We start from the raw sequence: 21,254 nt of genomic DNA on the forward strand, positions 1-21,254 counted from the left end.
TTTAACATTGGAAAGTCTTCCATTTTATTTCACAAACACGAAAGAATTCTTCTCTATAGCTCTAAAAAGCATAGGGATGTTCACAACAAATCTTAAAGGGAGAACTGAGTTATTTCATCTATACTTAATACCTAACACTTTCAACAAGCCTAAGTAGGAATTTTTGGTTTTCCCTATTCTCCCCAACTAAAGAAAAGAGAATCCACTTAACTCAACCTAGGAATAAGAATACTTTTCTTGGCTGGGCGTGGTGGCTCACACCTGTAATTCTAGCACTTTGGGAGGCCAAAGTGGGCGGATCACTTGAGGTCAGGACTTCGAGACCAGCCTGGCCAACATGGTGAAACCCCATCTCTACTAAAAATACAAAAAAAAAATTAGCCGGGCATGGTAGTGCGTGCCTGTAATCCCAGCTACTAGGGAGGCTGAGGCAAGAGAATTGCTTGAAGCCGGGAGGCGGAGGTTGCTGTGAGCTGAGATGGCACCACTGCACTCCAAACGGGGCGACAGAGCAAGACTCTGTCTCAAAAAAAAAGGATACTTTTCTTCTGCTTAAAATACTCCTTAGTTTAGACATTCATGATTAAATGGTGGAAACAGTCTATTTTCCTGGGCCTCTTGGAGAGAGAAGAGTTGATTTATGTGCAATTCATCAAATACCAATATTGGCACAAATTATGGGGGGCTTCAGCCTAGGATGCTGGACATCCCAGCTCTCATTTCCCAAAGGAAATAAAAAGTTTTATTATATAGAGAGGTACCTCTGGTTTACTACAATTCGGAAATCGTAAGAGCAGTTTTTAGAATCTCAGGCCCTTGTGTATTTTAATAAGATTAAATAAGCCAATTTCTCCCCAGTAGCCACAAATCTACATGGTGTGTTACAAGTAGAGATGCATTTGGAAATCCAAAAGAGTGGAGTTATCAATTTCAACAGAAGCACTTAAAACCCTTTGTTTTTTCAATTTGAGCTCAATTTGGGCCCACTGGACTTGCTGGTCTATGACGGGGGTGGTGAGAGGGGTGAGAAATGGAAGTACTGCAAAGGTTTTCTTTGGAAGCTGAAGGAAAAATTCACCAAGGAAGTTGACATCAGCTCAACTTTGGTTTGGCTTCCACTATGTTGAGTGGAGCAGAAGAGACCAGATGGCCACGTTAGACCCCTAGGAAGCCTTCTGCTGGTGATGGCTGTTGAGTGATCTAGTGTGCAGTGGAAACATTTGTCAAAACAAATGGGATTCAATTCTGCCCAACCTGACTCCAATTAAAAAAAAAAGCTTCATAAAGGAGGTTTCTAAAGTGGAAAGAGTTAAAAGTGAATGACAATGAGCTCTCCCCTGTCCAAAGACCAAAATAAAGCAGGTCAAACGGGAGAACTTGCCGCAATAGATTATGAAGGAAAAAGCTCAGCCCCAAAGATCTAAAATAATTTTACAAGAACACATACCATTTGTACCCAACAAAACCAAAGTAATGGTAGTTTTCTTTCAAATCTGTAGCTTTGCTATGTGTATAATTTGGATTCCTAGTGCAGTTTGCCCTCAGTATAATACTGTCTTTCGATTACAATTAGAGGTAATGAACAAGAATTAATTTTGGAGCAGGAGAAGACTTTAAAATTCATCTGAATAACATATAGGATATGTTATTTATCCTATATGTTATTTATCAGGATAACATCTAGATCTATTGTCTAATAACTGATTATGGCTGCATGCAATGCTATAATTGACTAGTGATGTCTTGTCATGGGCAGTGGAATGGGTAGCAACAGTACCAGTGCCATCCACCACTAAATAATTTACAGGTAGGAAAACTTAGGTCCAAAGAGGTTTACTGCCTTGCCTCTAGAATGTACTCATTAAAGCAGGGGCCTTACTTATTCACTATTCCATCCCCAGAATCTAGAACAGTGTGCAGTACTTGATAAAGACCCCATGAATATTTGATGAATGAATGAATATAGGTGTGGCCAAGTCAGGATTTGAACCTGTCTCCCTTCCTCCTAGTACTGTCCACAATTCTGTAATGTGCACCACACTGCGTAAGCCAAAGAATGACCTTTCTTCTTTCAAATCCTTTCCCCAAATTCATTTCTTTAGCTTATTTTGCATGAAGAGCTTAGGTTAAACAAACAAACAAACAAAGACACCATTAAGACATAAACATAGAATGCCAGGAAAACAATTGATGTTAGGAACCCTTTGCTGTTTTGCTTGTATTATTTCCTCAAATTTTAGAGCAAGAAGAGGCAACAGATATTATATGGTGCAAACCCCTTCATTTGGAGACAAGAAAAGTGTGAGTGTCTTATTGAAGATTTCATAGCTAGAAGAAGCCCTAATATGACTCAAACCTGGCCTCCCCACTGCAAACCAACGGGCTTTTCTTCTCACAAGTCCTCCCAGAGAGAACCTCGGCTGATATTCAGTGGGCATGACCTGTGCGGATATACTGGTTGCTAAAACACTGAAATATTTCTATTTTGGTTTGATAATTGATGTCACCTTGAACCTCCAAGGCCCCACCACCCACCCTGGCCCCTCCTTCAAGTTAGAGCCTGGCCCAGCAGCGGCCTCTGGAGCCGGCTTCAGCACTAAGGCTAGCATCCACTGGAGTTCACTGAGGCCCCCACCCCTCACTGGTTGTTAAATATGTTAAATCTCATCCCTGGGTCAGGTGGGGTTAAGGGACCATTATGTAGCCCATTCTCTAGTTCAGCTGAGTGATCAGAACCCTGACACAGATCCCTTGCTCGGGAAAAGGTAACACTTCCATGTAACAAAGGTAACACTTCTGTGTAACAAAACCCCACTCCAGATGTGCTTCGAACACACAGCAATGAAGCCACTGAGATCATCAGCCCACCCTCGGAGAAGCTGAAGATGGTCTCAACGCAAGGAATCACAATGCCTACAAGTCTGTAAGCAAAATCTGCGGGGAAAGAAGCGAAGATTTCTCAACCTGGAGAAATAAAGCCAGAGCACAGGCAGCTCAATAATGCTTTCCAAACACAGGACATTCAAAAGCCAGTGGCCAATAAGGTGTTTAATTTTCTTTAAAGCCAAAGCCTGAGAATAAAAACTCGATTTTCTAGCAGATATGATTTAGGTCAGAACTTCCTCCAGAAAGGATGCTAGGCAGTGAAGCAGGTTCCTAAGGAAGTCTGTGGAACATTCGATGGCAGGAATCTTAAGAATAAAACCAGTTCTACTCCTAGTAATTTATCCTCCAAACATGCTTATGAGTGTGCACAGAGATACATGTACAGGGATGTTCAGTGAAGCCTTGTGGTTAAAAGCAACAGCATGATCATCAGCAAAAGATAGGTTAAATAAATTACGGTCTGTCAGGCGATGCAACGCTAAGGAGCTGTTGAAAAGAATGAGGTCGGCAGCATGTCCTGGTACAGAAAAATCTACTGTATTGTTAATGAGCGCAGTTCCGTTTCTAGAATCCTCTCATTTGTGCAGGAAGAAAACGGGACACAACTTAATGCTTGTATGTGCAGAGAACATTTCTAGAAGGAAACACAAGAAACTGTTGCTAATGAATTTACTTCTGGGAAAAGGACCAGAAGATTCGAGGGGGAGGGGTGTGGAAACTTACTCGTTCCCCTAAACCTTTTCACGCTATTTAAATTTTTTTATTGTTACCGTGTACACGTATTACTTTTTCGTCTATGAAAGAAAAGAACAAAAGCTCTGAGCCCTTCCGGGCAGGCACATAGAAGGAGCCAGCTACATCCCAAGGCCTCCCCACCCTCGGCCTCCGAGGCTGCCCAATCCGCTTCAAAGACACAAAGTCCAGTGGGTGAAGAAAACAGGATGATTCACATCGATAAAAATTCAACTTTAAAAAAAGTATTCTTTCTAATTTAGAACCTGGGTTAGGACTGTATTAGCATATTTCAGAGAGGCGGCATGCAAAGTCAAAAGAATCAGGAAGTCTGGACTCCAGTTAAACAAACTCCCTGAGCCTCGGTTTTCCTCTTTGTTAAAGAAAGGTTGAGAATAACACTGTCTTTCCCGTGGTACTATTATGAGGATTAAATGAGACAATGTGTGTGAAAAAAGTGTTTTGAAAATCATAAAGGGGAATGCAGACGCTAGGCATTAATTAGTGTTATTACTGAAAAATTCAGACTACCATGAGTAACTGGAAAAAAAGGAACTAGCTCTGTTTTTTCTTAATGCCAAATATATAGTTTATAACTACTAAAAGTACTATCATGACATTGACTTGAATAGTCCTGCTGCATAAACCATTTTTTTCACAAAGACAAGTCAAGGCTGGTTCCAACACTTGACTTAACTTTCAATCATTTTGTTGTAATGAAATTTTGTTATAAAAAATCATACTTCCAGTCCACTGGATCTGAAGATGAGAATGCGTTTTTGAAAGGAAAAGAGTGGAGAAGAAGAAAACCGCCATGTTGCCCCAGAGTTTCTTATTTAAGAGGGAAGTTCAGAGAAATGTTCATAAAGCTAAACATTAGGGCGTTTCAGAACCTTCCAAGAGTGTTCCTAAACTGCTTATCCAGTCTTACTTCTTGAATTGCCCATCTCACACCTGAGATTATACCTTGGAAAATAAACCACAGCAAGTGTGCTGCTAGTCCACATTTCCACTCCATGGCAGACAGTAGCTGATGGACATGGCACTCTTTCTCAGTAAGTGCAGACTCATCCTCAGAATCCTACTCAACACCATGCTCTAGGCAGCCACCCCCAATCAACACAAGCTAGCCTGTGAGATGAAGCCCTTGTTGCCATCTTTCCCATCAAGGAACAAAGGCTTATCACCATTTCCCAATCAGGAATTTTCTCCTTTGTGTGCCACAGCTTATGCCTTCCCCTCTGCCTGAAAGCTCAATGTCCTTCTTTCATTCCATTTTTTTTTCCTTCTTCTCTTTTTTTGAGACAAAGTCTTGCTCTGTCACCCAGGCTGGAGTGCAGTGGCACCATTTTGGCTCACTGCAGCCTCCATCTCCTGAATTCAAGCAATTCTCCCACCTCAGCCCCCCGAGTAGCTGGGACTACAGATGCATGCCACCATGCCTGGCTAATTTTCTGTATTTTTAGTAAAGATGGGATTTCACCATGTTGGCCAGGCTGGTCTCTAACTCCTGGCCTCAAGTGATCTGCCTGCCTCAGCCTCCCAAAGTGCTGGGATCACAGGCGTGAGCCACTGCACCCAGCCCCTCCTTTTTGATCCATGAAAACTCTACACATCCTTCAAGTCTCTGTCAAAATGTCACCTCCTCTGAAGAAGCCACACAAAGTGCTTAACACGCACAGATTGCTCAGGAACTTTTTTTCAGTGAATGAATGACTTAAAATAAATAAATAGCTTCATGACATCACCTGGTAGTTTAGCCTAATGAATAAGTGTGGGGTTTGGGAACCAAACTATCCAGCTTCAAACTCCAGCATCTTCATTAATAGCTGTGCAAACTTAGACAAACTACTCTATCTCTCTGAGTCAGTTTTCTGTTTTCTCCTTGGTGGAATATTGGGCATATTAAATTAAATAACAGCGGGCCAGGCGCTGTAGTTCACCCAGCACTTTGTAATCCCTGCACTTTGGGGGCCGATGCAGGCAGATCACTTGAGGACAGGAGTTTGAGACCAGCCTGGCCAACATAGCGAAACACCATCTCTACTGAAAATACAAAAATTAGCTGGGTGTGGTGGCACGTGTCTGTAACACCAGCTACTCGGGAGGCTGAGGCAGGAGAATCGCATGAACCTGGGAGGCGGAGGGTGCAGTGAGCTGAGATCGCACCACTGCACTCCAGCCTGGGCGACAGAGCAAGACCCTGTCTCAAAAAAATTAGATAACCACGTAAACCACATAAAGCACTTTGACAGTGCCTGGCACATAGCAAATGCTCAGTAGCAGTAAGTGACTGTAACTATTGGTAGCCATGTTAAAGAGGGTGGCTTTGTCCTCATCTTTGAGCCTCCACACTCAGTAAAGAAATTGATACATAGTAGGTGCTCAATCTTTGTTTAATTGAATGAATCATGATACGTGTCATAGGAGCAGTACCAACACAGCATTCTGATGGCCAGCATTTATGAAGTTAATTTCTGGTTGTGGAAATTAAAAAAAAAAAAAAAACTCAACAAAACTTCAGGGTGGGGGCTAGAAAAGTGTTAGAAACTTGAGCCGGCTGTTGAAATAGGGGCATGATTTTGCCAAGCAGACATGGAAAGTGGCAGTGGGGGGCGGTGTTGCTTCGTGGGCAGGGGGAGTCGGGGCGGAACAGGAGCTATTCTAAGGAAAAGAAACTGCTTTAGCAAAGACATAGTGGTGGGGAATCAAAGACTTAAACCACAAAGGGGAAGCTGAGCTTACCTGTGGCTGCAAAGGAGAATCCCTGAACAGGAGGAGCCTGCAGCCTTAACTAGCGCAGCCCTGGTGGGTTTGTCTGGGAAGCTGTGGAGTGTGTGCAGTGGCCCTAGGGAAGGAGCACCGCCACCTCCACCCCCACACCCTCCCTCATGTGGCAACACAGCCCTGCAAGGGTATCAGTGTGTGATGTTCACAAACTGTCCTCTCTTGATTAAGAGCATTCATCCAATCAACAAATAGTCATGAGTGCAGGGGCCTATGATCAGCATCAGAACAAAGCAAACAAGTCCCCTGGCCTCATGGAGCTTGTGCTCCAGTGTGGGCCAGGAAATAGGCACATAGGCAACTAAAGATATTTACTGAAACCATCCAGTGGTGATCAGGCCAGGAAGGAAAATGAAGGTGGACAATGACAGGCAGGGCGGTGGGGGTGGGCCTGCTGTCTTAGATAAGGAGATGGCATTGGAGCAGAGGGGTAGGTGAGGTAAGGAAGTGGTCATGTGGTGATCTGGGAGAAGAGCATCTTAGGTGGAGGGAGCAGTCACACACATGTCCCAAAGTGAGAATGAACTCGGTATGCTCCAGGAGAAGCAAGCGGGCCCCTGTGGCTGGAAGCAGTGGGGAAGGGTGTGCATGGTGGGACACGAGGCTGCAAGGGGACAGGGACAGATTCCCGCAGAGTAAGGGGCATGGGTTGATCTTAACTGGGATCAGTGGATTATGGGAGGAACTGGGGGGCTTAATCAGGCAGTGATGCAATCACCTTGCACTGGCTGCTGGTGGGGGATGAGGAGGGTACGACAGGCAAAACTGGGTGGCCACTTGCAGGCAGTGCCAGGAGTCCAGACAGGAGGATGACGGCTTAGACCAGGATGACGGCACTCCACATGGTGAGAAATGCAAGAAGGGACTGAATATGTGACACATACAGCCAGCACTAGGTGACTCTCAAAATACAGTATGACAGGAAGAGAAGTCCAGGTGGGTCCCCAGGTCTGGTGCCCAAGTCACTGGCCTGCATGTCTGATTCCTTTCTTTCTGTGACTCCAGCGTGAGTCAGGCACACATGTGATTTGGGAGGGACAACAGAAACGCCCAGTCCCCTCCCTCAAGGAAATAAGCCACATTAGGTAGATCTACAGTCTGCCTATGGCTACATATGCCCCCCACACCCAGAATGCAGCAGTAACACGTGCACCGGGGGCATGTGGCTGAGTCGTGGCACACACGTGTTCCCAATGGCTACCGACTTCTCATCTGGGTTAGGTTTTCCCTGCAGGGCTGGGTAAACGTCTGCTGCATCTCCACCAAAAATCAGCCTCATGGCCTGGCCGGGTCTGGCCTGGCAAAGGAGATAAGCTGCTGAGAGCCGTGTCTGGACACACGTGGCCCTCGCCTCGGGAGCCTTGGCAAAGCCAGCGATGGAGGCCCTCCAAGCACACTTCCAGAACGCCCGGGCACAGGGACTTTGACTCTTTTTATACATGAAAAGGAAAATGAAAGCAAGTCAGGGAGTACTTCAGTTCAGAGGCAGGGCCATCATAGGACACCAGGCACTTGACACAGAAAACCTTCCCTGAAACCCCACATCAGTGCTGGCTGAGACAGGGACCATACGTGACAGGCCCCCTGTGGCTCAGCTCGGAGCCCCACTAATGCCATCTTGTTCTGACTTGATTCTTGTTCATCAAGAAGCCCCTGCTAAGAACAAACCAGAGGCTTGGCCCCCTTCTATCCCCACAGCCCAGATCCAGAACAAAGGTCATGGATGTTTTCCATGGGACTGCTGCAGACGCTCTTGTGATCTGTCTTTTGGAGAAGGAAGAATGTGCGCCCCTTTTTCGGTAAACAAATCACAGCCTTGTAATCAGAGCTCATTTTGAGGGTGCATGGAGCTCCCCACCATTTTCAGTGACTTTAACTCTTGGGAAAGGGTTTTCTCTGCGTTGTGGTTTAATTCTCACTCCTAAGGTAATGCTCTGAAGCAGGTGAGGAGAAAAATCCCACTGTGCTGTTCCTAAGCCTTGTGAATATGAGAAGAAACAACAAAAGAAGGAAAAGACGTTTCACATTTTAAGGGCATATTCAGGTGCCCTAAGAACTGAGCCAGTTCATTAAATGATTTCATTTGGAAACTTCCAGCTTGCAATTCAGTCATTCTTCAATCAGAAATACATGATTTGTCAAATATGAAATGGAATCATTAATCCCTGACAAAGTCGGAGGTACAGCGAATTGTGGCTGTGTGTGCCCCATGCTCTCTTCCCGTTAACAAATTAGGTGGCCCTGTGGAAGGTATTCCAGACAGATGCCTGCATGGGGCTCTGCCTGGAAGAGGGAGGCACACTGATCATCAAAATGATTGACTTGACTGCTTTCAGACATTTAACTACCCATCCCACCCTCCCCACTATGTGCACACACACAGAAAGGGAATTTGCTTTCATCTTCTAGACATCTTTTCATTTAAAGCACTGCACAAATGCAGAATAAAACAGACAGACAGGGTTATTAAAATGTAGGTTAAAATTGTATAGATCTACACAAACACAGGACCCCCTGTAAAAAGTGGTAAAATCTGAGTAAGGTCTGGAGTCCAGTTAACAGTATTAGATCAGCATTACTTCCCCAATTTTGATTTTGCACTGTAGTTATGGAAAATGAGGAAGCGGGGGTGAGGATACACAGGGACCCTGTACCCTTGGCAACTTTCTGTGAATCTATACTTATTTCAAAATAGTTTTAATTCAGTACTTTGGAAGGCCAAGGTGGGAGGACTGCTTGAGCCTAGGAGTTCAAGACCAGCCTGGGCAACGTAGGAAGACCCCATCTCTACAAAAAAATAAAAAAAAAAAACTGGGTGTGGTGGTGCATGCCTATGGTCCCCGCTACGCAGGAGGCTGAGGTGGGAGGATTGCTTGAGCCCAGGATGTTGAGGCTATAGTGAGTTATGATCGTGCCACTGCACTCCAGCTTGGGTAACAGAGTGAAACCCTGTCTCAAAACAAGAAAAAGTTTTGAAAAATATCAAATGTGCCAGTTCTAGGGTAAGTGGCTTCTGACCAACTATCATGTATGGTGACACGGGTCCTTTCAGTTTTCATTATATGCAGAGCTGTTTTGGGACAGTACCAAGAAATCGCCACAGTCATTATTTCCCCCAAAGATAGCCCAACAGAAATCACATCCCAGAGGTGACAAGAAGTTGATTACTAAAGGAAAAACTTAGAGTGCATGTCCTTAAGTCACCTTGTCCCAAACCCATCCTGTTGATGAAATGTCAGGCACTTCCTGTGGAAGGGTCTGTTGCCACAAATCCATGGATGTCCTCTGCCTGCCAAGCCTGGCTGGGGGTCGGGACACGGGAACCATAGCAGTCCTAAGTCCAACCAGCTCTGCCCCTGGCCCACAGGTTCTCAAGTTTTAGGGTGCATCAGAGTCGTGAGGAAGGTGTTTAAAATGCTGATTCCAAGCCTTTCCCCACCCCCGCAGATCCTGACTAAGTAGATGAAGGACGGGGCCTAGGAATTTGCATTTGCAACAAGCATTTGTGATTCTGTCACAGGTGGTCCTAGGGCCACAGTTGAGGAAACAACTGGGCGCATGCGTGGGGAGGGCTCCCCACTGAGGGGGCAGAAGAAGAGCTGGCAGGCACTCGGCATCCACAGAACAAGGCGCTCCTTGCACCAATGGAGAGAACTTCAGAGTGCCGCCTCTCAGCACATGCCTGAGATCTCCAACCCCAGGGCTTAAGGGAGGCTGCAGAAGGGCCTTGGAGCCTCCGGGATTTGTCCTGTTGAGGCTGTGACCATGTGGCATTTAGGATAAAATGCAGAGTGTGGACTCGATCATCACCACAGCTTCTCACTGAGTGCTGATGATGTGCTGAGCAATCACATCTCATTTAGTCCTCACAGCACTGCTCTGAAGGAACTGTTTATTATCCCCATTTTACAGATAGGAAAACTGAGGCTCAGAGACTTCCAAGGTTACAGAGATAGAAAGTGGCAGGGCAGGAATCAGGCCCAGCCAGAGGTTACCATTCTGTGGTACAACCTCCCTTTCTGTTGGAAGGGTTCCTTTAGGTTCTCATCTCCTCCAGGATAAAACACTCTGCTTAAAAATAATAGAGGCCCCGGCATGGTGGCTCACACCTGTAATCCCAGCATTTTGGGAGGCTGAGGCAGGCAGATCGCCTGAGGTCAGGAGTTTGAGACCAGCCTGGCCAACATGGTGAAACCCCATCTCTACTAAAAATACAAAAATTAGCCTGGCATGGTGGTGGGTGCCTGTAATCCCAGCTACTCGGGAGGCTGAGGCAGGAGAATTGCTTGAACCTGGGAGGTGGAGGTTGCAGTGAGCCGAGCGAGATCTCGTCACTGCACTCCAGCCTGGGCAACAGAACAAAACTCTGTCTCAAAAAAAAGAGGAAACTTTAGCAGGCTTGTTGGAAGGGGAGTGGGAAGATTTTCCCAATCCTTGTTTCGGTGGCATGAATACTCCTTTCCAGCTTAAAGCAGATCTAACCCTCTCAAAGTCCACCTTCCTCAGCTCCTCTGTTCTGTTCTTTCATCTTTGGTCCTGCTCTCTCCTAATCTTTCTCCTCTCTTCCCCTTTTAATTTTTCTCCTTTTGCCTTCAAACTCCAAAGTTACAGACTCATTGTGTCCCTCCATTTTCCCTGTATCCCCCGTCGCTAATAGAAGAATTTTCTCTTGCCATTCGATCATGATACAGGCTATCTGAAAAAATGAGAATTAGGTTCCTAGCAAGACAGATGACCTACCATTTTCCAGAGGACACTGTGGAATCCTGTTTGCCTGAAGGTTCCAAATATAACCCATGTTCCACTCAAGGCACACTTGATGATCTTTGAAAGGGCGTTCAAAAGGCGGGATGGTCTGCAGGAGGGTATAATTCTTTGCTACAGCATGGAGCAAGTTTTCCTCCCATTTAACATTCCAGTCTCTGCCACTGTATTTGTGAGTAATCCAGGCTCGTACTATCACTGCAGATACAGAGATGGAATGTCTGATGAAATAATCATCTCTGTAAACCATAATGCTTGGAAATTTCACATGTACTATTTGTGTCCTGCTAGTGTGAAGATGTTTCTCATTCTTCCACCTTTTTTTGTACACGGGAATGCTACTTCTGAACTCAGATGAAACAACTGCTTCCAAATTGACAACACAAGGCTGAGAGCATAAATACTCAACCGAGACTTCAGAAACGTTGCGAACATTTCCTTCAAAGACAGTAAAATAAATAAAGTCTTTGTAAGCCACGCTCTGCTCAGCTTTGGGTATCACTGATGTCGTCAGGGAAGTCTGCCTACCCAAAGATGGTACAACATTCTGAAAAAAAGAAAAAGAAAGTAAGAAATACACAAAGTTTAAAAATCCTCATCATAACAGATACTTGAATCATTATTTTCCTGGGATAAAAAAATATCAATCTACATAAAGCAATGAATGAATGCGGGAGATAAAAGATGTCAAAACCACTACTGAAGAATTGGGGAAAAACCAACACACAAATACAAAGGAAGATGAGGCCACATTAAACTCTCTCCCCAGACACAGTAACATCTGCTGATCAGAATGTGACTGTCACATCTACATGGCAATAATTCCAGAGTTGGTTTTCAAAGGCAGAAGTTGGTTCACAACAAATCCAGTAGCAACGGAACCTGCCTTAGAATAAAACAGAGACAATGCAGCTTCAGACATTTTCAAACCATTGTCCTGACTTTAAATGGTGGGTCAGACACTACCAAATCAAAGGGTGGCAGAAAAGTGAAAAGTGCACCCTCGAGGGAACATAACAGGGATGCCAACCTGGCCCCTTTTTCTCCCATAAGTTTGAAGCCAGGGCAAGCCTGCATGATATATGGACAGGCAAGAGGCTTCTATTGCTCCTGGTCACACACAAGTAAGCTCAGACAATGGGCTGTGTTGTCTGATTCTTTCACCACAGGCAATGCTATATGCACCAAGGATTTTAGCTGAATGTTTATTTATCTGGTCATGAAATAAGTGCAAGGTTTTGAGCATGAGGTGCTGATATATGAATGCTAAGAGCTCTCCTAAATATGACTTTGTGATTCAAGTATCCAAAACACAATAGAAAAAGGTCACTTTGGACCACTGCATATCCATTAGGGTGGCTATTATTAAACACACACAACACACACACACACAGAGAAAATAACAAGTGTTGGTGAAGATGTGGAGAAACTGGAACCCTTATGCACTCTTAATGAGAATGTAAAATGGTGTGGCTACTATGGAAAATAGTATAGCAGTTCCTCAAATAAATTAGACACAGAATTATCATATGATCAGACTGGGCATGGTGGCTCATGCCTTCAATCCCATAACTTTGGGAGGCCGAGGTGGGTGGATCACTTGAGGTCAGGAGTTCAAGACCACCCTGGTCAACATGGTGAAACCCTGTCTTTACTAATAATACAAAAATCAGTTGGGCATGGTGGTGCACACCTGTAATTCCAGCTACTTGGGAGGCTGAGGCAGGAGAATCACTTCAACCCGGGAGGTGGAGGTTGCAGTGAGCCAAGATCACACCACTGCACTCCACCCTGGGCAACAGAGCGAGACTCCATCTCAGAAAAGAATTATGGTATGATCAGACCCAGCAATTCCACTTCTGGATATACACCCCAAAAAGTTAAAGCAAGGACTTGAAGAGATATTTGTACACCCATGTTCATAACAGCATTACTCACGCTAGCCAAAAGCAACCCCAAGGGTCCATCCATGGATGAATGGGTAGAAAAACTGTGGTATATACATGGGATGGAATATTATTCAGCCCATAAAAGGGAATGAAATTCTGATATATGCTGTAAAATGGATGAACTTTGAGGACATGATGCTAAGTAAAACAAGCTAGACACAAAAGAACAGATATTATATCATCCACCTACATGAAGTACCTAGAGTAGTCAAACTCACAGAGACAGAAGGTCGAGTAGAGGTTACCAGGGTCTAGGGGAAGAGGGGATTGAGGAGTTAGGATTTAATGGGTCCAGAGTTTCAGTTTGGGACGATGAAATTGTGAGACAGAAAGTGGTGCTGGTTGCAAAACAGTGGGAATGTCCTTAACACTACTGAACTGTACACTTAGAAATGATTAAAAAGGTACATTTTAATGCTTGCATATTTTTACCACAATTTAAAAGAAAACAGTCACTTTGGTCTCCTCTGAGGAAAAAAATAAGGACTCCTTTTTTCAATTCTGACTTAGAGCTGCGGGAGAGGCAAAGATGGACAAGACATGAAATGTGGTATCAGGGAATCTTGTCTATAAATAATGGCAATACAGGCGAAACGTGGTCAGTGTTCCCATCAAACTGTAAACAAGCCCAAGGGTGCATAGCACTGAGAGAGAATAATTCTAACTGGAAGCTCTGGGATAGGCTTTATGGAAGAAACGGTATCTCAGTTGGGCTTTGAGGGATGAAAAGAAGTTCTTCACGTAGAGACACAAGGGAAAGGCACTGCAAGGGGTGTGAACAGCATAAGCCAGGCAAGAGGCAGGGGAATGCAGGTGTACTTGGGGAATAGCAAGCAGCTATGTGGACACGCAGGTATGAGGTTGAAAAGAAAAGTAGAGTTTGGCCCTGGAGAACATTGAGTCCCAGCCCAAGGAATGTGAACTTTTATTCTACCGACAGCAAAGAATCAACAAAGGTTTCTGTACAAGGGGGTGCTGTCTCCCTTTTAAAGCAACTGATAGTCAATGTCAATTAGAAACAAGGCTAACAATTCATACAAAAATGAGCAAATGACATAGTTAATCAACAAGTAAATGCTCATTCATAGTAAGATAAATGCAAACTGAAACTGCACTGAGATACCATTTTTTCCCTACTAGATTTGCAAAGATCAAAAAGTCAGATAACACATCATACTGACCAGAGTGTAGGAAGCATGCCCTCTTATGTATTGCTGGTGGCAGTAATCTCTAATCTTTATGAGGCCAATCAAGTAATATCTACTAAAATTATAAATGCACTCACCCTCTGGACCAATAATTTCACTACTAGGAGTTTAACCTACTAATACACTCAAAGTTGTGCAAAATGATGTTTGTGTAGATTTTCACACCAGTACAGTTTGTAATTGCAGGAGATAGGGAAGCCTAAACCCATCAAGAGGGAGTTGGTTAAATAAAAATAGTACATCCACTCGTAGAGTACCATACAGCTATTAAAAGGAGGAAGCTCTTCACGTACAGAAAATGGAATGATCTCAAAGGGTTTTCTGTCTGGTTTTTTTGTTTGTTTTTGAATTTTCAGGGTTTTCTTTTTTTTGTTTGTTTTTTTTTTTTTGAGATGGAGTCTTACTCTCTCATCCAGGCTGGAGTGCAGTGACGCAATCTCGGCTCACTGCAACCTCTGCCTCCCAGGTTCAAGTGATTCTCCTGCCTCAGCCTCCCGAGTAGCTGGGATTACAGGCACCTGCCACCACACCCGGCTGATTTTTGTATTTTTAGTAGAGATGGGGTTTCACCATGTTGGCCAGGCTGGTCTCGAACTCCTGACCTCAGGTAATCCACCCACCTCAGCCTCCCAAAGTGCTGGGATTACAGGCGTGAGCCACTGTGCCTAGCCCAGGTTTTGAAATTTCAGGTTTGTTGGAATATAATTCACACCACACAATTCACACACTGAAAGTGTAAATTGCAATGTTTTCTAGTAGATTTACAGAGTTAGTCAACAATCAATCATTACAACAATCAATTTTCAAACATTTCATTGCCCCAAAATGAAACCCAGTACCCACTGGCAGTCACTTCCCATTTTTTTGCTTGCTTTTTAAAAACAGATTCAGAAATACCATTTGGATTAAATACACACTCACACCACACACACACATATATATGTACATGCGCATAGTCACTTGAACACACATATCACTGGTTGCTTACACGGATAAGAATGAGGTGACCAGGAGACAGAATAAGAGAGAAAGATGCACTGTATATCCTTCCCTAACTTTTGAATTGTGTACTACACAATTTTTTTTTAAGTAGGTGAGGAGAAAGCAACTGTCCTAAAAGGTCAAAGTGGGCCGGGCATGGTGGATCACGCCTGTAATCCCAGCACTTTGGGAGGTTGAGGTGGGTGGTTCACGAAGTCAAGAGATCGAGACCATCCTGGCCAGCATGGTGAAACCCCGTCTCTTCTAAAAATACAAATATTAACCGGGCGTGGTGGCACATGTCTGTAGTCCCAGCTACTGGGGAGACTGAGGCAGGAGAATCGCTTGAACCCGGGAGGCAGAGGTTGCAGTGAGCCGATATCGTGCCACTGCATTCCAGCCTGGCGACAGAGTGAGACTCTGTCTCAAAAAAAAAAAAAAAAAAGGTCACAGTGGAAACTAATGTCTTCTGCAAATGGCAGAGGGAATAGGAGAAGAGCTGGTGATTCCTTTTGACCAGTCATGGGAAACCTGTGGGAAGAGATATATAAAGAAGGGGGTACAATGCAAACTGTCCATGCCACCCCCCCCGCCCAGGAGAGGTTTAATTGTTTTATGTTCTCATTTATGCTGCCAGATTACAGGGAGAAAACACATATAAAAATCATCTCATAATTAGAAGCAGAGAACGTTACAATGGATGAGTCTGGTGACAAGCCAGTCTACTCTCTTATTCTGCAGACGAGGAAATGACAATCAAGAGGTGACATTCTCCAACACCACCCAGCTGGTGGGTGAGCAAAGGCAAGCCCAGAAACCTGGCTCCTTTCTAGCCACCCACCCACTCCCACCTTCCCCACGCCATAGCAAATGATATCAATGGTGACTAATGGTCACCATTCCATGGCCTCCTGGAAACTCTAGACTAAATTCTGCTTCCACATGAATAGGGATGCACCCAGCATTTGTCCATAAGTGCTGGTTTATTAATTCAGCCAGATATGCCAAGATGTCGCCCCCATTCTCAAGATGCAAATCACAGTGTTAAGTCCACAACAGAGTTTCACCCAAGGCCAGGGATCGCTGGTGCTGGTGGAAGCCGAACCAGCCAATGGGTGGCCAACACGCCTTATTCCAAAGCAATGCCCCGATTGTTTCCCTCACTAATCCCACAAATAAGTCAAATGTCAAATAAGACATTTGCTTATTTTGTGAGACAAAGGACAGCCCAGCACCCAGGACATGCAGAGGTGTATTAAATATCACACTTTGTTCTTTCCCAAAGAACAACTTAAAACCTCTTCCTCATTCCTTTCATGTATACCTTAAAAACTCACCCAGGCTCAGCTCTCCCACTTTGATAATTTTTTGAGTAGGGATAGGGGGTGTCAGATTTTTAATGCTGATGCTAGGATCTCCAGTGAAAACCTCTTTTAAACAGAATGCCAGGGTAATGACCATTTGATTTTACTAGAAAAGTGCAGTTCATAATAACCATGTTCATTATTTTACATCTTACTGCTAAAAATGCAACAGTCCACTTTTCTTCATTAATTAATGCAGCACCCTGAGCGTGGTTTCAGTTTTGTTTGATGGTCCATGCTTATAACATTGTGGATAATGGACATACATACAAGCCAGGTGTTGTGGCTCGTGCTGGTAATCCCAGTGCTTTGGGAGGCCAAGGCAGGAGGATCACTTGAGCCTCAAAATTCAAGGTTACACTGAGCTATGATAGTGCCAATGCACTCCAGACTGAGCAATAAAGTAAGGCCCTGTCCCCCCAAAAATAAAAATAAAAATAAGAAGGCATATACACATTTCACCGTGTACTCTCCACAGAGCCGTCCCTTCAAATTCTGTTTCAAAAAAACTCTCCATATACTTACATGAAGATTATTTCATTTTCACCTGTTTCAAAGTCTCAGGTGCAGTAAAAATTACCCCAAGGTATATAGGTGTTAGACATCTGTTATCCAACATGGTAGTCACAAGTCATATTAAGCACTTGTAATGTGGCTGGTCTGATTTGAGATGTCCTGTAAGTGTAAAATATTCATTGAATTTCAAACCTTTTGTATAAAAAAAAAGGGCTGCAAAATATCTCATTAATAAATTTTATATTAATTGTATGTTGACATGACAATATTTGGATACACTGAGTTAAATAAAATATATTAATATTTATTATGCCTGCTCTTACCTTTTTTTTTTTTTTTTTTTTTTGAGATGGAGTCTCGCTCTGTCGCCCAGGCTGGAGTGCAATAGGGCAATCTCGGCTCATTGCAACCTCCGCCTCCCGGGTTCTAGCGATTCTCCTGCCTCAGCCTCCTGAGCAGCTGAGATCACAGGCATGTGCCAACATGCCCAGCTAATTTTTGTATTTTCAGTAGAGACAGGGTTTTGCCATGTTGGTCAGGCTGGTCTCGAACTCCTGACCTCAGGTGATCCACCTGCCTCGGCCTCCCAAAGTGCTAGAATTACAGGTGTGAGCCACTGCCCCCAGCCTCTCTTTACTTTTTTTAACATAGCTACTAGAGAATTTAAAATGATATACGTGGCTTGAAATTTGTGGTTCACATTGTATTTCAACTGGCTAGTGCTATTCTAAATTTGAGGTCAGCTGACTTTCTTGGGGAAAAAAAAAAATAGCCAGATGGTAAATATTTTAGGTTTTGCAGGGACACTTTGAAACAGCCATAGGGACAACACATAACTGAATGAGTGTGGCCGTGGTCCCATACAACTTTGGTTACAAAAACAGGCAGCTGACTGGACAGGCACAGGCCTATAGTTTGCGAACTGCTTTTCTAAATTATCAAGCTTTTTTTTTGAGACTGAGTCTCCCTCTATCGCCCAGGCTCAAGTGCAGTGGCACAATCTCAGCTCACTGCAACCTCTGCCTCCCAGGTTCAAGTGATTCTCGTGCCTCAGCCTCCTGAGTACCTGGGACTACAGGCACGTGCCACCACACCCGGGTAATTTTTATATTTTTAGTAGAGACCGAGTTTCACCATGTTGGCCAGGCTGCTCTCGAACTTCTGACCTCAGGTGACCCACCCACCTCGGCCTTCCAAAGTGCTGGGATTACAGCGTGAGCCTACAGCGCCTGGCCAATTATCAAGCTATTATCCCAGATAGAGTTTTGAAGAACAAAAGGTGACAGAAGATATGCTTTGTTAGGAGTTCTCATATAGGAGAAACGGGGTGAATAGCTCAACTGGGCATCATTTCATATGTGTGTAGTTGATGGGGCTTGATTCTGTATTTTTCTAAGGTTCCCTGGTGGAGAGTGTTGACATTTTGCTATTGTTTCTTTCAGAAAAGATCTAAGTCAGAGGATAACATGAAGTTAAGCTAGGCAAAGAGATCAAATTTTAAGGACTGAGATGGATTGTTTGACAAGTAGGAGAAACTTGAATGACAGCTGGAGTACAAGAGAAGAGAAACTTCGGGGTGGGGCAATGTTTCCTTAAGTTAACGAGGGTGTGTTGGCCCCAAAGAGGGCCTCAAAATCACCCTGCATGGCCTGTGCAGAACATGGTCTAAACCCTTCCAGAAGGTGCTTTGAGGCACCCATGCAATGAAGGAAGCTGGCATCCGGTGGCTTGTAGCAGACCCTGTGGGCAGCTGATTCACCATGAGTCGTGGCTACCTCTCCTATGCACAAAACCAACACTGATTAGCAACACATCACACTCTAAATATTGATTAAGCTGAAGCTGACTTCCTGGCTCAAGTCATGTGTGTGGTTATAAGCTGTTTCCTGCCAGGAAAATAAGGCAATTAACTTGAAGAGTTCCAGCTACAGGCATGACACGTGTCCAGCCTTCATAGGTATTTTCACATGCCAGGTTGCATTAACACAAGCTAAAAATTTATCTGCATGTTCCTTTGTTTAGAAATTATGAGTTCAGAGTCCATGTCATTGTTATGTTTGCAGCTTCTAAGATAGAGTCTGACACACAGTAAGAATTTAGTAAGTGTTTCTTGCTGAAATAAAGCACTGGGGCTGGGCACGGTGGCTCATGCCTGTAATCCCAGCACTTTGGGAGGCCGAGGCGGGTGGATCACCTGAGGTCAGGAGTTTGAGACCAGCCTGGTCAACAAGGTGAAACCTTGTCTCTGCTAAAAATACAAAAAAAAAGTTAGCCAGGTGTGGTGGCGGGCACCGGTAATCCCAGCTACCTGGGAGGCTAAAGCAGGAGAATCATTTGAAACTGGGAGGCGGAGGTTGCAGTGAGCCGAGATTGTGCCACTGCACTCCAGCCTGGACAACAGAGCGAGATTCCGTCTCAGGAAAAAAAAAAGCACTGGGCATGGGCATTTCTGCCAGGTGCCTCAGTGGCCCTGAGGGCACTTGCATATAAACCAAATGACTTGATCAGTTTTGAGTCCCCACTGCCTTCTTCTTATACTCGTAAGTTCTCTTGTAAGGGGTCCGCATCATTTCTCTATTTTTCTCCCAGCCTTGCTAATTCCTTCCAAAGAGCCCTTACCCTTTGGCATCTCATTGGTCCCTGGGGATCAGAGCTGAGCTGGGGAACTGTGAGGTCAGGGAAGGTGGCACCTTGGCACCCACCTTACCCATTTGGGGCAAACTTCTCCCAGCTATTTTGTCCCTCTAGACCTTTTCAGACAACTGCCCTACATTCTAGACCGTTTCCATTTCTCCACACCAAAAATACAAATTAAATTTTTAAGATTTCTCATCCCTCGACCCTCTGCTGAATTCCTGTTCATCTGGCAAGTTCATCCATGTTACCGTGATAATGAAAAAATACTGAGGTAAGGTCACGTATCTGTATTTCTACACCAGCTTTGCGGAGATAATGCCTTAAAAGCACAGTCTAAATGCACCGCAGCTCTAAGCAAGATATTTGGGGTGAAGAGGGGCATCTGTGCCCCTCAAATTATGTCGTTTAGGCAGCTACAATAGATGTTCCACCTTGAAAGCAACATACTGATCCATTTTGCACGCAACAGAGCTGGGTCCTGAAAGATGCTTGAGCCCTCAAATATGTTTATACCAGATGTGAGCCCTCATCAAAGTCAAATTTGACAACGTCATGCACAGTCACAAAACACAGATTCTCTTGCTTTTGTGTAAATGTGCATGTATTGTAATTTAAAAAAAAAAAAACAAAGAAATGGGCCAGTTAATGTGTGTTCATGATAGAAGACCCCAAATAGGAGATCTAAATGCATTGAACTCAGCCTGGGAATCAAGAAACAGATGAATTTATGTATATTCTGGATGGAAAAATAAAACTATCAATATGACCTAAACTTCTTTTAGGATAACTGCATTTGATTCCTTTAAGAAAATCAATAAGAAGAGATGCTATTCAAATAACCCTCCCTTGCTCCAAAGAGCTGAGAAAACTTGGCTTTGTTCTCTATCTGGTCTCTACTTGGTATTTAAGGAAGGAACAGAGAGATTGGGAAACTTTAAATCATTCACATCTTGCTACGGGAAGTTCATTGGCACGTACACATGTCTGTGGGTGGGTATGATAAGAAAACAATAACTGTTTTTCTCATTCCTGACCTTTCTGCCCCATTCTTCTAAGAAAACTGTGGCTCATGGGGGCTTTCTCTTTAAACTGGCTGGATCATATTTTCCCTAGATCAAAAAGGTAAGTGTCTTGCCTTAAAGGGCCTATTTTTGTAATTTCTGCCTACTAGATATAAGCAAAAATTCTGTTTAGGTCAACAAAGCATGCAATTAAGCAAAATGGATGATGATGTCAATACAGACTTCAAAATCAGCATGTGCTTAGGGAAGAACTTCCCAGTTGAGTATTATTCCTTCCTAAACCTGAGAGCTGGCCAGAGCCACACCATCACAGTCATGATCAATATTCCTGGTTGTGTAAGATTCTCCCCCATACTATTTAATATGCTGTTTCTTCCCAACTCACATCACACAAAGCTACCTAAGCTT

General features: G+C 44.1%; 1 protein-coding gene across 2 annotated transcripts in view; it reads right to left on the reverse strand.

Annotated features, from left to right (window-relative positions):
• Positions 1–21,254, reverse strand: part of SEL1L3 (SEL1L family member 3) — a 116,123-nt gene that overhangs the window by 89,278 nt on the left and 5,591 nt on the right. For both annotated transcript variants that reach the window (XM_019025686.4, XM_055385547.2), the window contains exon 2: positions 11,146–11,716. In XM_019025686.4, the coding sequence (XP_018881231.2) occupies positions 11,146–11,716 (571 nt within the window). The remainder of the gene's footprint in view (positions 1–11,145; positions 11,717–21,254) is intronic.

This window comes from Gorilla gorilla, chromosome 3, assembly GCF_029281585.2.
Source record: "Gorilla gorilla gorilla isolate KB3781 chromosome 3, NHGRI_mGorGor1-v2.1_pri, whole genome shotgun sequence".
NCBI classification, from domain to species: domain Eukaryota; kingdom Metazoa; phylum Chordata; class Mammalia; order Primates; family Hominidae; genus Gorilla; species Gorilla gorilla.